The sequence below is a fragment of the Capra hircus genome, chromosome 17 (assembly GCF_001704415.2).
Source record: "Capra hircus breed San Clemente chromosome 17, ASM170441v1, whole genome shotgun sequence".
Lineage (NCBI taxonomy): Eukaryota > Metazoa > Chordata > Mammalia > Artiodactyla > Bovidae > Capra > Capra hircus.
The window spans coordinates 16993529-17010306 of record NC_030824.1 but is presented as its reverse complement, the minus strand read 5'-3'; the positions used below and the strand labels follow the sequence as shown (position 1 = coordinate 17010306).

At 37.1% G+C, this 16778-nt stretch overlaps 1 protein-coding gene across 2 annotated transcripts in view; it reads left to right on the top strand.

The window, feature by feature from the left end:
- ATP2A2 (ATPase sarcoplasmic/endoplasmic reticulum Ca2+ transporting 2) overlaps positions 1–16778 on the top strand; it is a 56770-nt gene that overhangs the window by 6463 nt on the left and 33529 nt on the right. For both annotated transcript variants that reach the window (XR_001296712.2, XM_005691428.2), the window contains exons 4-5: positions 2738–2842; positions 6373–6511. Coding sequence is in view for 1 of the 2 variants with exons in the window: in XM_005691428.2 (XP_005691485.1) it covers positions 2738–2842; positions 6373–6511 (244 nt within the window). In the remaining variant the exon portion in view is untranslated. The remainder of the gene's footprint in view (positions 1–2737; positions 2843–6372; positions 6512–16778) is intronic.

The following is a 16778-nucleotide window of genomic DNA, read 5'->3' as shown; positions in this document are numbered from 1 at the left end:
ACACAGCGCAACCAGTGCTCTGACCGCTAGGGCCTGGTTCCATTCCTGGTCAGGGAACTAAATAAAGTAACCGTGCCAGTGGTTACTTTGAATGGGATTGACAAGTTTGAAAGTTTTGATCTTACTGGATCTGGATATTGTAAGCCCCAGAAGTACTTTTACTGTATTAATAGTGAAAAGCAGGGAAAGAAGAAACACTGCCTAAAATGATTCTACAGCAGTCTTTCCAATTCCTTTTGATACTGTTGATGAGTTAGTTACCTTCTTGCTCTGTGTTTAGTTTATATACTGCTAGGTAGGGACTTGTATGAGATTTATTTATGCATCTATATGCAATAAATACATGGTTGAGCATTGCCTATATACCGGAAACTCTTCTAGGACCCTGCGGATAGAACAGTGAACGAAAGGAAATACAAACAGATAATCCTTTATATTCAACCTGTTCTCAATAAAGATTTTTTAGAAACATTTCCTCTCCCTGCCTCTCTATATTTTGTGTAATTTCTAGTAAACCATAATTATGAACTGACTCTACTATAATGCTAAAAACACATGATAATGTGTCATCCAGTTTCCCTCTCCTTTTCGCTACCCCCTTCCCAAACTCATGAAGTCTTTCATTTCTCAACAGCATCTTCCCATTTACATGAGAGATTTTCTTTTCAATTAAACAAAACCATGAAGGATTACACCGTGTGGTTTGAACATGATTGACTGTATTGATTCTTAGGAGTAAATGAAATATGGTTCATCTTTATTTTGAGTTATAGCACTTAATTCTTTGGGTTTTTTGAATATTTTTTGAAGTATTTAGCAAATTGGTAGTTGTCACCGTTAAATAGGTCCAGCACTATCCTTCCACATTAAGAGATTTGCCTACTAGTTTCTTATCAGGCAGTAGTCACACATTTGACAGAACCTTCAAATAGCCGAATGCCTGTGTTACACATAAAGATTTAAAGTCACATAGTGGAAGAAAAGGCTACTGCATAGTACAGATGAGGGTGGTTGCTTTACTGATGAATACCACTTATGCACAGGAACCACACATTTCTTGAAAAGTAGAAGCTGCTTGCTTGCCTGAGTCTTTCCTTTGCTCCAGTGGATGTGGAATATTGCTTTAAGTTTTTTCCTCAGGCCTAGCTGCCAAGAGGGAAATTCATACTCACTTTAACAAGGTGTGAAGCTTATCTTACAGTTGCTAATGCCTCACTGACCTTTTGGAAAGGTCCTTGCTACTCTTCAAGTTGAGCCATTTTTCTCCCCCAAGAGCTAATTGTTTCTTATTTCTGATATGCTCTCCTTGGCAAATGTTTGAAAGGCTAGTATCAAAGCAGCTGTGATCTTGCATCTATCAAAATTTATAACTTCCTAGAGAAGTTTTCATTCTGGCATTAGGCCTGGCCTTAACACCAGGAATGCCCTGTCAAAAGCTTGCAGCAACAAATTCTATTCATTCTGGTGTTTTTGCCTGCCCTGGTTCATCTTTCAGGACCTTGTCCTTGTGTCCCCTGGATTTTTTTCCTGCTCAAACTGCTGTTTCTTTTGTTTGTGCTATGGTAGTGAAAATACCTGTCTAACAAATTGATATTTGTTGTTAATTCATTGTTGCCCTCTTTTAACTTGCAAAATTCATGTTGGATCTTGCCTTAATCATCTTTCTGCTTGTTTGCTGTTTCTGTCAAAGCTCATCGTATGGTGTTCACTAGGTTCAAACTTAGTCACTGGCTTCATTATTGCCATATATCATATCTGACAATATTCAATGTATCAAAAACAGTGCTTTCTTTGTTTACTGAATAGATCTTTTAAAGAAAAGATTTCATTGTGGAATATGCAAACATTTTAAGTAGTGTTAAAAGGCAAAGGCAAATCTTACCTCCCAGATTGAATCATGAGATTTGTTTAACATCCTTTTGGATTGGCAGTTTTCCACAAAAATTTATTGTTAAAAATTTAACCATTTAGATGCCTCTTTTACTTTGTATTTATCATTGTGTTGGATTCTCTCTTATTACAGATGCTCAGTTACGAAGTACAGTGTGACTCTCTTTCAGCTTTTAAATCTGAGTTACAGCTGGGTGAGCTAGAGGTCAATTCTGTGCTCATTTTTCTTGGGGCAGTGTTCTTCGGCCAGTCATGACATTTGGGGGCTTAGATCGTCTCTGAAGTGCTATGTTGTTATACTAGGTGTCATATGGAGCTTAACCTTTAGAATACATGCCTGATCTCAGAACAACCTTGCGATGATGACCTTCAGTAACACCACTGAAAATATGTGGGACATTAGCAATTTATATACACTAATATTAAAGTCAGTGGTTAGTTACTTCTACTATGAATTTGTGCCACATAGGTATTATCTCATATGAGTATTAACCAAATTAACAAAGTTTGATGATTGCCTTTTAAATTTAGGAATTTATTTTATTTCTTCTGAAAAATATACATAGGAAATGGATGGGATTTAGTTCTCCAAAGTATTTGTTTTGGATTTTAAACACATTACTACATGAAAAATAAATTAGTTCTTAAATTGTTAAGAAGTTTATAGTTTTGAGTGTTAAGAGTTAGAACAAGATATAAGCTTGTCATTTATGTCATTACATTTTGCTACCTTTTGTTTCGAAGAATGATAAGAAAAGGTTTTATGTATCATCATAATTCCTTTAGTGCCAGCCACTTTTGTGGTAAGAACACATTACAGTTCTAATAAATGCCATTTCTCTTTTAGGTTTTGGCTTGGTTTGAAGAAGGTGAAGAAACAATTACAGCTTTTGTAGAACCCTTTGTAATTTTACTTATATTAGTAGCCAATGCAATTGTGGGTGTATGGCAGGTAAGCAATAATTCCTGCAGTGCTAAATTTTGGTAATTTACATAAGAGATTTACACTGTTAGTCTTTCTATTATCTGTTTTTTCTGGTGTGTTGGCTAAAAATAGCTGTGGAACTGCTTGTGTTTTTTACTTATTAATTTATTTAATGGCAAAATTTTAGACCTCATGCATATATACTCTGCTGTTAAAATTGTTCATACTCCATGGTAGCATGGAATCAAGAACAGTGGTTAAAGGAGCTACTTCAAGAAAACCAGAAAATTTGAGAACCAGTATGTCTGTTTATATTTCCTAGTTGCTTCCTATGAAAGACTTCATAAAACCAGTGTCATTTTTATTATCCTTGGATTTGTGTGTGTGTGGATTTAGCTGTAAAAGTTATTTGAATCCTAAATAATTGCACTTTCAGAGCATATTTCTGGGTCTTTTCCCTTAATTGTCCAGTGCTCAGGCCTTATTCCCAGAATGGAAGATAATTTTCCTACAGAAACATGATGGGATCACACTTTTGCCCCACGTCTGCATGATTTGTCTCCTGCAAATAGCTAGTTTAAGAATTTTAACTTTTCTAGGACTGTGGGTCGGTTTGATTTTTGTTTTTTATATAGTTTAACAGACGCAGACTAATATTTCACAGTCATCTTTTGAATATTACTCTTAGATTTTTGACAGATATAGTCACCTCTTTGAGGACTGAAATAGAGTGCATCTGTCATTCTTAAAAGTGCAAACATCTTCTACACATACTTAGTCCTGTTGAAATTGTAAGCTTACTAGTAAACATGAAGGCCTTTGGGTAATGAGCTCATTTAGAAAGATGCCTCTTTAGAAGAAATGTGCCATAATCCTCTTGATTTTTAAAAAAATTGCTTGTAGTTAAGTAGATATGATACTTTTGTGCAGCATTTAGGCAGAAGAAAGAGTATGCAGCATTAGACTGTCCTTAAGTTAGTAGTGCATGTTTTTAAATGTACACCATTTACATAGTAGGTGTGAAAGTTGATCAGTTGTGTCTGACTTGGAGTCGGGTGCCACTGCCTTCTCCGATTGAGACCCTATACAGTCATGGAATTCACCAGATCATAATATTGGAGTGGGTAGCCGTTCCCTTCTCCAGGAGATCTTCCCAACCCAGGGATCACACCCAGGTCTCCTGCACTGCAGGCGATTCTTTACCAGCTGAGCCACCAGGGAAGCCTAAGAATACTGTAGTACGTAGTCTATCCCTTCTCCCGCGGATCTTCCCGACCCAAGGATCGAACTGGGGTCTCCTGCATTGCTGGTGGATTCTTTACCAGCTGAGCTACAAGAGTGATTTTGTAAGACGGATACTATCTGACAGATGTGACACTGAAGTTCAGAGGGATTGACTTACCAGAGGCCATATAGGTAGAACATACATAGAGTATCTGAGATTTATATCCAGGGCCAGACTGGATAGAGGTAAAATAAAATCTTACAGCAGTCTTTACAGAACTTTTATGTGTGTTTTAACTTATAAGAGTAACATTGTTACATCTTAATCCTATTTCCATAATATGCAGAAGAGTATGTGCCTGTACTATAGGGTTCTTGCTTTCTGAAAGTAAGCGGAGTTACAGTGTAAGGTAGTATTTCGGAGGGGTCGGGCATGTATTTCTGATTAGTGTCATCAAGGACAGCTGACAAGCAATTGGGGGAACTATAGAGAAGTGGAGTTTTCTGGGTGGAGGCTGGGGAGAATATTCCAGAGAGGGAATGGCATGAGCAGAGAAGTACAGAGTGTGTTTGAGGAATGACATTTAGACCTATTTGGGTTTGAGTGGAGTAGGTAGGCGTTAAAACTTTTAGAACAAAGGAGACCTCAGACGGTCTTCTGAGTTTTTGTTTGTAGTAAGTTAGGTATATTTGTTTTTCCCCAAGCTGACTTCTTTTTTTGATGTAATCTGAATCTATGGTCATTTGCTTCCCTTTTCCACCCTCTGTACTATATAAATAGTCCTTTTGATAGTTTAGGTTGGTGGGCGGCAGGGGAGGCTCTTTAAGTGATTTTAATTGGCATCTTCGTCCTGGGGGTCTGAGACAGTTTATCTTTTAAGTTTATGCTTCTAATTTAAATGTACCTTTGCTGATTTTTAATAGAAGCAAAATATAGTGCTCCTGGACATCTTAACCTTGATCAGTCCAGTTTAACTTTACCTGACATGACCTTGAGGAAGGAGAAAAAAGTAAAACTGCCATAATTCATACATTCAGGGGGGAAAATCCTGAGGAAAAAGTGATTTCAAATTTGACTAGTTGAATAGCAACAATGTTCAGAATTTATTTTTTCTACAATATCAGTAATGTTTGAACGTAGCCTTAAGTAGATATGATAGGGATTTAAATTATTTTTGTCATGAACTTCCCAAATTAAGGTTTCCTGTACTTTTTCAGGGATGCATATGTAAAAAGTGAGGCACGCATGCCAATAGCTTTGTTTTCTATCATCTGAATTCTCTTTTAAGCAGGTTTGGGGACTTAGTTTTTACCACAAGGTGAAAAATGAGATTACATGGTATTGAGTGTAAATTTTATCTAAATAAAGGTTAAATTGAAAATGTTTAGTTTAGAGGGCAAAGATGTGAAAGAAATGAAAGAATTTTTTCCTTTGTCCATTGAATTGAGTAACCTCACTTGGGCACCTGCTTTATAGACTTGCTCCTTCTAATTGCTTATTTTCTAAGAGAATAAAAGGCAAATTTGGCATATAAACTTCCACCTCCCCTTAAAGGAACTTTCCTTTAGCATTTTTTCAGCATGACTCATTTTAATTGTACATCTTTCATCTTGAAATTAGGGAAGAAAAATTGTGTGTGACTAAGTCTTGACATGTTCATATATAATGGTGAATATGGTTTGTGACTGGCAGCTCTTTATTGGTCTCTGCCACTGGAGAGAGATTTAGAATTTGTGAGGAGACGTAAAACTTGGTTTTCTTAATTGATCACTCAAAGCATTTACTGTGTGCCAAAGCACAACCTAAACATTTTACAGAGAGCTTGTAAATTCTCACACCCGTTGTGAGTGGGTGGGCACTCTTAGGGTCCTGGTTTTGTAGGCAGTAAACCTTGTCTTGTCATGTCACTTATCCACAGTCAACATAACTTTTGAATGGGAAAGCCTGGGATGAGCCTGGACAGTCCAGACCCAGACCATCAGCTTTCATGGGAGACAAGACTGATTTAATGGTGTGTGTGAGGCTAAAGGTGAGGGCCATGTTGCATGGTGTGCTTAGGGACAGCAGGTTCTAATAATTGCTTTTCTCCATTGATTTTATCCTTACTCTTAGGGTGCTTAGTTTTTTCATTTTTAATACAAAATCAAAAGGGCCTAGTGTTTATTATCTTAAGATGTGAATCATTTACTATAAATGTTATTAATGTGTGTCTCTCGTGGGTTTTTTTTTTTTTTAATTTAGGTTAGAACGCTAAAATTTTGATTCCTAGGACTAGAAACATTTATCAGTGGCAGGCTGTGTTTACTAATTTCTTTTGTTTTCTTTTTTACAGGAAAGAAATGCTGAAAATGCAATCGAAGCCCTTAAGGAATATGAGCCTGAAATGGGCAAAGTGTATCGACAAGATAGGAAGAGTGTACAGCGGATTAAAGCTAAAGACATAGTTCCTGGTGATATTGTAGAAATTGCTGGTGAGTTGAGTTGGTCATTTTTTATGTTAAGGTTGTATATTTGAATGCAGTCCTTTTCTCGGGGTTCATACTTAGAGGTTTTAGAAGTTAGGCTCATGTGTATCGATTATATTAACAGATTTTTAGTGCTATCCAAACAAATTACGGTTTTTTGTAAAATTTCAGAGTGTTTTGGGACCTCCCTTCATGTTGAGAAGATTTTTCTGTTTTTAAAAAAACAAAGGTGTTTTGAATTACTGTGCTTATTATTTTCAGTACATTTTAGAAATCTAGTGCTAGTGAGATGAACTTAATCTTGATTTGACAGTTGTAGTGAGCAGTTTGTTAGAATACTAGTTAACGAGTACATGGTTTTTCCTGTTTTGGTTCTTGGCACAAATAATAAGTCAGACTTGCAACTATCAAACCAAATTGATGGTTAAGGGTAATTTCATGACTTTAAAAGCTCTACTTAAAAATATTTTGACATAACACTGAGCCAGGGATGTGAGCCAGAGATCTGGGTTTGGGCTTTTAAAGAGTGAATCCTCTGCCATGCCAGAGCTCTTCACAGATCTCAGAGGTCCTCCTTGGAGTAGGTCAGTGCCAAGTTTTCAGACAGCCCAGAATGCCGCTGGAGCCAGTCGGAACAGCTGATCTTTTTGCAGGGGAATCATGACATTGGGTTCTTCAAATCATTGTGGTTTTTCACACCCTTCTGAGCTCAGCGTACTTGTTTTCTTTTTGTGAGTGGTCTTATAGTAACACTTTCCCATTGGCTTGTGGGGAAAGTGCGCTTGTCTCTATTGTCTTACTCAAGTGAGAATTCAGAGCGCTGCACCTCTTGGCTTGTGCCCTGCAGTTTTGACCTTTGAAAGTAAATTACCAGGACTTCCAGTGGTTAGGACTCCGCACTCTGAATACAGGGGTTGGGGGACTAAGATCCCGCATGCTGCTTGCTGTGGCTAACAACAAAAACCTGTTACCTTGTCATAGGTCTTCCAGAAAAAGAATAGTGTTGTCTGTCTACCCATACGTTGATCACTTAGGACAGCAAAGTTTGTGTAAGTGACCTAACACTTGCCAGGTTATTAATGATAACAGAAGTACAACTCTGAATGAAATATTTTGGCCAGTGGATTTTTTTAAACTTAGTTTGGACATAATTTTAGATTTAGAAGTTGCAAGACTAGTCAGAGTTCCCATTTAGCTTTTACCCAGATTCTGAAAATGTTTGTTATCACGATAACTTGCATTATCATCTTTCAGTCTATATACATTCACACATTTTTGCTGAATTATTCAAGAGTAAATTGAGAAATGATGCCTCTTTGCTCCTGAATACTTAGTATTTATTTTATAAATCTGTAGACCTTAGTCAGATTTAACCATTTGTCACCATGGATTTTACAGCAAAAACACGAGTTAGAGGGGGAGTTCTGGTGCTGATGTAGGAATTAGGTCACAGTGGGAAGGCTGGAGATAGGCAGGAGCTAATGAGAGCAAGTGATATCGGGGGCTGTAGCATTAAGAATAATGAGGGAAGGATTTTGAGTTTATGAGTAGCAGTTTTTAAGCAGGGATGCACATCAGAATTATCTGGGGACACTAAAAGTTTTTACCAGGTCTCAACCCAAAATATTAATTTGGAATCTCTCTTGGGCATGGAATTATGGTCATATATAGTTTGAAGTGAGCCTCAGATTTAGGTGCTAAGCAACAGGTTTTGATAACTGGATAGATTTGGGGGTGGATGGGAGTAGGGTGTGCAATCAAAGATATAGGATATCTAGTCTAGGTGACTGGGTGGTGATGGTGCCTAGTAACTGAGGAAGGAAACGCTGGAGGAAGATGGGTGTCTTTGCACAGTTATATCATGTGGTAGGTGTACTTAAAGATCGCCTAAGTATTGCACAAAATTCTGTTTGACTTTGTATATTTTCCAGTTCTCCAGCTTAGTCTGGGAATAAACTTTCAGCCTCTCAGACTAAGATATTATAAGAGTTTTTATCCTGGATAGACTATTTCAGTGTGTTCAATATATTTAAAAACTTAGAGAAATTACCCCCAAAGCGTTTATCCTTGGTTTGCATCAGTAGATGGCAGTGGTTTACAGCATCAGATAGACCATGATCCTCAAGGCATCATCTTCCCTTTTGAAGAAATAAATTAAGACCAGCTTCTATTCAATGGAAGTGGGTTTTTTTTTTATTTATTTATTTTTTTTATTGAAGGATAATTGCTTTACAGAATTTTGTTGTTTTCTGTCAAACCTCAACATAAATCGGCCATGGGTAGACATATGTCCCCTGCTTTTGAACCTCCCTCCCGTCTCTGTCCCTGTCCCACCCCTCTAGGTTTATACAGAGCCCCTGATTAAGTTTCCCGAGCCATGCAGCAAATTCCTGTTGGCTAGCTATTTTACATATGGTGATGTCAGCCTCCGTGTTACTCTTTCCATACATCTTAACCCTCTCCCACCCTCTCCCCACATCTTTGTAGACTTACGTCTGTTCTGTCTGTTTCAATTTCTTTTTCTCTGAATTTGGGGTCTTACCGATCTTTCCCATCTGAGTAAGTCACTCTAACCACAGGGTTAACTGAGAGAAACTTGGGAATCATTTTAATTCTCTCCTCTCTTATTCTGTCTCTAAGGCCAGTGGATTCTGTCTCCAAAGCACACCCACATTTACTGTTTTTTCCTCAGTCACCAGTCACACCATCACCTCACACTGACATCATCAGCTCAGTTGCTCAGTGGTGTCTAACTCTCTGTGACCCCAAGAACCGCAGCACGCCAGGCCTCCCTGTCCATCACCAACTCCTGGAGTCCACCCAAACCCATGTCCATCGTGTTGGTGATGCCATCCAGCCATCTCATCCTCCATCTTCCTCTTCTCCTCCTGCCCCCAATCCCTCCCAGCATCAGGGTCTTCTCAGATGAGTCAACTCTTCGCATCAGGTAGCCAAAGTATTGGAGTTTCAGCTTCAACATCAGTCCTTCCAATGAACACCCAGGACTGGTCTCCTTTAGGATGGACTGGTTAGATCTCCTTTCAGTCCAAGGGACTCTCAAGAGTCTTCTCCAACACCGCAGTTCAAAAGCATCAATTCTTCAGCGCTCAGCTTTCTTTATAGTCCAACTCTCACATCCATACATGACCACTGCAAAAACCATAGCCTTGACTAGACGGACCTTTGTTGGCAAAGTAATGTCTCTGCTTTTCAATATGCTATCTGGGTTGGTCATAACTTTTCTTCCAAGGAGTAAGTGTCTTTTAATTTCATGGCTGCAGTCACCATCTGCAGTGATTTTGGAGCCCCCCAAAATAAAGTCTGACACTGTTTCCCACTGTTTCCCCATCTATTTGCCATGCAATGGTGGGACCAGATGCCATGATCTTCGTTTTCTGAATGTTGAGCTTTAAGCCAACTTTTTCACTCTCCACTTTCACTTTCATCACATACACAGTGCTGGGATGTTGGGCTCTTGTATACTACCCTTTCTTGAATTTTGACCATTCCAAAGGATGCTGAACAGAGGTGATCACAAGTTTTAGACAGATAATGAACATTTTATTAAACACTATTGTCATACAAATAGGCACCATGCACTTTAAGGGCAGAACTGTCACACCGATCATTGTAATCTTGCTGAGCATGTAGAAAGCTCTCTGTAATAAATAAAACCTGAAGTCTGAAGTGTGGAGTAGGTTTAGCAGTGTAAATCTGCTTTTTGTGCAGCTTCTGTGCAGAGCAGATAATTTGACGTCTCTGTGCATGAGTTAAGAGTAATAGCTAAGCTTAAAGTGTGTGCCAGATACAGTGATAAATTTCCTAGTCTTTGGTTTTTAATCATCAACCACCCTATGGGTGTGTGTACTTTAGTCACATTTTGAAACTAACAGTTGAAGCTGAGTCTTTGTGGTTTATTGCTTCTGTCTTCAGCTACAGTTAACTTACTAGGGAATATACAGTATATTTAGTAAATGTATACGTATTTCACACGTTAATTTGTTGGCGGTCCAATTCACAATTTTTTAAAAACCACTTTATTGAGATACAATTCACATGCCAAAACATTTCACTCCTTTAAAGTGTAATTAAATGGTTTTTGAATTAAGTGTAATTAAGTGTACAGTCTTTATCACTATCTAATTTCAGAACATCTTCCCCCCAAAAAGAAATCCTATACTCATTAGCAGTCATTTCCTCTGCCTGCCTTTCCCCAGTCCCTGGCAACCACAGTTTACTTTGCTTTTAGGGATTTGCTTATTCTGGATATTGCATATAAATGGAATCACACAACAAATGCCCTTTTGAGATTGATTTCTTTCACTTAGTGTTGTTGCCAGGAGTCCTTTGTGTTGTGGCATAAATCATATACTTCATTTGTGTGTAGAATACTATATTCTTTACTGCTCGGTAGTATTCCACTGTTTAGGTGCACCACAGTTTGTATATTCATTCATCAGTTCACAGATATTTGTTTTCCCCTTTCCGGCAATTATGAATAATGCTAGGCTGAATATTTGAGTACAGTTTTTGTGTGAACATATGCTTTCACTCTCTTAGATATGTACTTGGACAGGAAAATGTTGGGGCTTAGAGGGACTTGTTTGACATTTTGAGAAATTTCCCATCCATTGTCCAAAGTGATTGCATCATATTACATTCCACCAGCAATGAATGTAGGTTCCAATTTCTCTGCATCCTCATCCACACTTGCCTTTTAAAATTTTAGCCATGAAGTATTATCTCACTGTGATTTTAATTTGTACTTCCCTAATTTTGTAATGATATTGAGCATCTTTTCGTGTCCTTAGGTTCTAATACATTAGTATGTCATATTTGAGAAATATCTAAATCCATTGCTTATTTTAATTGGGTTGTCTTTATAATGTTGAATTGTAAGAGTTCTTTATATATGCTGGTCTATCAGATAAATTGCAAAATTTTCTCATTCTGTAGGTTTCTCTTATTTGATGGTGTTATTTGTAGCATAAAAGTTTTTAATTTGATGAGTCCCGTTTGTCTTTTTTTTATTTCATTGCTTATGCTTTTGGTGTCATACCAAAGAAGCTGTTCTATGATCTGATGTCACAAAAATTTTGTATGTGGTGTAAAGTAGGGGTCCGGGTTCATTTTTTTGCATTTGGATACCCAATTGTGTCAGCACCATTTACTGAAAAGACTTCGTTGAATTCTCCTGGCACCCTTGTCAAAAATCAACTGACTTCATTTCCTGCTACTAATTGACTATTATTCAATTGATACGTGTGTCTAGCCTCCTGCCAGTACCACACCATCTTGATTACTGTAGCTTTGTAGTAAGTTATGAAATCATTAAATTTGAGTCTCCTGGCTTTGTTGTTTTTCTAGATTTTATTTTGGTTATTCAGAGTCCGTTGCATTTCCATATGAATTTTAAGTTTAACTTGTTAATTTCTGCCCCCAAAGCCTGCCTAGATCTGATAAGAATTATGTTGACTCTGTAGCTCAATTTGGGAAATACAGCTATCACAGCAATATTAAATCTCCTGATGCTTGACCAAGAGTGTATCTTTGTTTATTTAGGTCTCACTTCTTTTAACACTCTGTTTCCAGTGTACAAGTTTTATACTATTTTTGTTGTGTTTATTCCTAAGTGTTCTTTGTTTTCTTGGGAGCTGTTTGTAATTGGAATTGATTTTTTAAATTTCAGTTTCAGATTGTTCTTTTCTAGTGTATAGAAATAAGTTGATTTTTGTGCACTGATTTACAGCCAGTGCATTGCCTTGCAGTCTCGGTGGACTCTTACTCAAATAGTTTTCCATGGGTTCCTTAAGGTTTTTCTTTCTGTAAGACCATGTCATCTGCAAACAGAAATAATTTTTCTATTTTCCTAGACTGGGTGCCTTTTCTTTTTCTTGCCTAATTGCCCTGGCTGGATTCTTCAGTAGAATGTTAAAAAGAAGAGGCCAGAGTAAACATCCTTATCTTGTTCCTGATCCTAGGAGGATAGTATTCAGCCTTTTACCATGAAGTATGATGTTAGCTTTGAGTTCCATAGATGCCCTTTACCACGTCGAGGAAGCCTGAATCACAGTTTTAATTTTTAGATTGTCAGTATACTCCTGTTTGGTCTGTTCTGGTGACTTTTCATGGTTTTTAAATATTTAGATACAAATTAGAAATAGTAGTTAGATTACTAGAAACAGTGGGTCACTGAACTGGGAAAAATGTAACCCTAAGGCATTTAAATTGATTTAGATGGAACATTTTGGAAAAATATTTTGTGACTGCTTGAACTGGGCCAGATAAATAGCTATTTATTTTATTCAAACTTACTAAGACTATAAAAGTTGAGGCATTTTAACTTCTACTTTAAGGATTAGTAATCTAGTTGACTCTGCGATTTGGCATTTAGCCCAATAATTCAGTTCTGTGAAACTGTAGAAATGAATTTCAATTCTAAACAGAGATCTAAATTATTTCTTGTCAAAGTCTTACTCTGTGCATGGCCTGAAGGGATAAATGGCGTAAATTGTGCTCTAAGCCACGGTAACTTTTATACTGTTATTTAAATTATGAAATTGACTGTGAAGGTTCTTTCTGATGAATTGAAAAACTGGAGACTATTGTTAACTGTTTTGAAGATCAAAGCGAGTATTTGCACAAATAAAAGAGACCGACCTTTTTGTAGTCATTGTTTGGATGTAAGAATCATCTGACTTGAGATGATAAACTTCTTTTTGCTAACTTGTGGAAGACTATGGTAGAACGGTTCTGCTGTACTTTCTAAAGTCTAGTCTGGGTGGCTTTTTTGAGGGGGAGATGGAGGGATCTAAGGAAATTGTATTTTTGATGTTGCTATGCCAGCTAATAACATTTCCAGGAAGACACTGTATAAGCATGCACAATAAATCCTTATGTATACTTCTAAGTATCTAGACTACAGGAACCAAATAGAATAGATTTGGCAGGTAAACATATGGTTACCCATGTGTTCATCTTCTGAAACTACAATAACTTTGTATTATTATAATGTCAGAAAAATATTTCTCTGGATAGATGGAAACCAAAAGTAGTAAAATACAGGTATAATTTAGAAGAGATGAACATCAGTGTTTCAGTGTTCTGTATTATTTGCTAATATCAAGGTGAATCAAGCTTTCAAAGTCATGAAAGTCTTTAACGTCAGAATTTGGGGGTGTTCAGCATTTGCATGGGAGGTGGGTAATTGACTTCTTAAGGCAACTGTTTTTGAAATTGTTTGAAACAAACGTCTTGTATCTTGGTAACCCAGAGTTGATGAATAGCACAAGGACATAAATATCCTCAGATGACTTCTGTCCTGTAGTATACTCTGGAGTAAATCATATTTTAAGATTATGTAAGTGTTAAAAATGACACAGTCTCAACGTAAAACTATTTATTTGCTTTACTTAGCTTCTGGAGAAATTGATTTTATATTTCCTAAATTGAAGAATAAATATTCAGCAGTTGTGTCAGCAATTTTAGGACTTAATAAAAAAGAATAATTCTTAAACTTGGTAACTATTTAAGGAAGAGAAGTTTCACTTTTGATAGTCAACTTGCAGTAATGAGATTTAGTAACATGTATGAAGTGGCATTTCCAAGCAGTTGAGGAAAAAGAAAGACAAAGTTGTAAAATAGATAGATGACTGATTCATGTAAGAACCTGTATTATTATCCGAATTCCACACGACACTGGACAGAGTAAATTAACCTGACCTCTACAGAATCTAGGAATTGGAGTAGACTCTTAAGGAGCTTTCTGGCTCGAGATGTATGGTTCTGATAACATGGCCTTATCATTTCTTTATCTAGGGCTGTGAGCCTTTTTTCTTTTGCTTTTGAAAAGAAAGGAATTGGAGCAGCCTGAATGAATAGTCAGCAAACACTTAATTCATACCTGTTGAGCTCCCTAACACAAATATCAAAAAGTTAATTCTGTGCTGTAGAGCAGAAGGCTTGGCAGACTTTTAACAGAGCTACCTCAGAAATATTTTGGGTTTTGTGGCCCCAAACAGTCTCTAGGAGAAAAAAGATTTTTTTTAACAAGAGTTTAAAAATGTAAAAATCATCCTTGGGTTAAGGGCTATTTTTAAAAGAAACAAAAACAGGCCTTTAAGTTCATCCAGCTGCTTCTCTAACTTCATGTGCAAGAAAGATTTTGTTAAAGTGTAGATTTTGAGTACTTTGATCTGGAGTGGGCCTCATTGTTCTCCATTTCTACCAAGTTCCCTGGTGAACTACACTTTGAGAAGCAAAACTCTACAGCAGTAGTTCTTAATCATGTATAGAACACAGTTCCTTTAAAAATTAATGAAATCTGGACTCTTTTTTCCAAATATACATGTTCAGAAATCTTGTATGCAATTTCAGGGGATTCTTTTGTCCTTCTCCCCAGAATTCCACCCCAAGATTCTAGCTGTTGGTTTTAAAAAATGAAGTTACAAGCATATACCTAGTTTTATTGTGCTGCACAATATTGCATTTTTTAAACAAATATTTCAACTTTTCATTTTTATAATTGTTAATGATCAGTGATCTTTGGTTACTGTTGCAAAAAGATTGACCCACTGAGGACTCAAGTGATTAGCTTTTTTTTTAAGCAATAAAATCTCATAAAATTAATGTATATACATTGTTTTTTACATAATGCTATTGCATACTAATATAGTACAGTATAAACATATCTTTGTATCACTTAGTTTATTGCCGTATTTGCTTCTGCTCTCTTTTTTAATGTCTATTTATTTAACTGCGTCAGGTCTAAGTTGTGGCACACAGGATCTTCTGTTGCGGCCCACGGGCTTCACTCTAATTGTGGCATGTGGCTCTGTAGTTCTGGTGCGGGCTTAGCTGCCCCATGGCATGTGGGATCTTAGTTCCCTGACCAAGGATCGAACCTACATCCCTTGGATTGGAAGGTGGGTTCTCAGTCAGGGTAGTTTCTACTTTTGCTTTTGTGGTGGCGTTGAACCCAAAAGGTATAGCTGTATACCATATGATCCAGCATTTCCACTTCTAGGGTATATATTCAAAGGAAATGAAATCAGTCTCCCTAAGAGATCTGCACCCCTGCATTCATTACAGCACGGTTTACCTAAGTATCCATCAGTGGATAAATGAACAGAGAAAATGTGTCTACACACACACACACACACACACACACACACACGAGTATTATTGAGACATAAAAATGAAGGAAGTCCTTATGTTTGCAGCAATATGGATGCACCTTAAGTGAAAGAAGTCAGAGAAAGGCAAATGCCGTGTAATCTCACTTACATACAAATCTTTAAGAAAGGAAACACACTCTCACACATGCAAAGCAAACTGAGAAACTCAGGTTGGTGGTTTCTAGCATGGTGGGTGCAGGAATTAGGTGAAGGTGGTCAGAAGGTGTAAAGTCCAGTTGTGAGACAAATGTGTTCAGGGAATATAATATACAGCATGGTAACTATAGGTAACAGAATTATAGTATATACTTGAAAGTTGCTAAGAGTATATCTTAAGTTTTCATCGTAAGGAAACAGTTGTAACTATGTGAGGTTGATGGATATTAACTGATTGTAGTAATTTCATATAGTATGTATATATAAATGTTTTGTACCCTAGACACAGTGTTAACAGGTTTTTATCTCAACAAACTGGGAAAAGTCATTACAGTTAAATTGTAAAATATTGTCTGATTAAGCAGTCTGCATGGTGTTGTTGGAATATTGTTAAACAGTTTTCACCTGTTCCTAAAATGATAAACATCGCTCGGAGATGTAGAAGCAAAACTACATGACCAAATAAGGATTGTTGTCTTTTGTCTCTTCCCCCATGCGGAGTTGTTTCAGTGAGAAGGATGAGAGAGCAGAACTAGTTAGAGATGTAGATCTGAGTCATCTGTAACCAAAAACAGGAGAAATCATTATTTTAGTTTTTCCTGTAAGTAATATCTGTTTTATAGAGCTATAAGTTCTTAATCTTAACTCGTATATAAGCAGAACAACAGTCTAAAACAAATTAGCGTGGATGCTATTAAAAGCAGAAGGTTTTGAGACCTAGAACAATAATTGATTGATGGCTGTGAGAACAGCTAAGACACTAAGAACCATGAGTTCTGAGAAACTCAGAAAGGTATCCCCAGTCATCAGATCATGATGGACCAGTTCGTCTTGAAGCCTGACCTGAATTTCACAGGGCTGGCATTTCCTCATTTTCCTGTAATCACCTCCTCCCCTCTCCCTGTGACTCAGTGGCAGTTACAGTACAGTAAGTGCCAGTC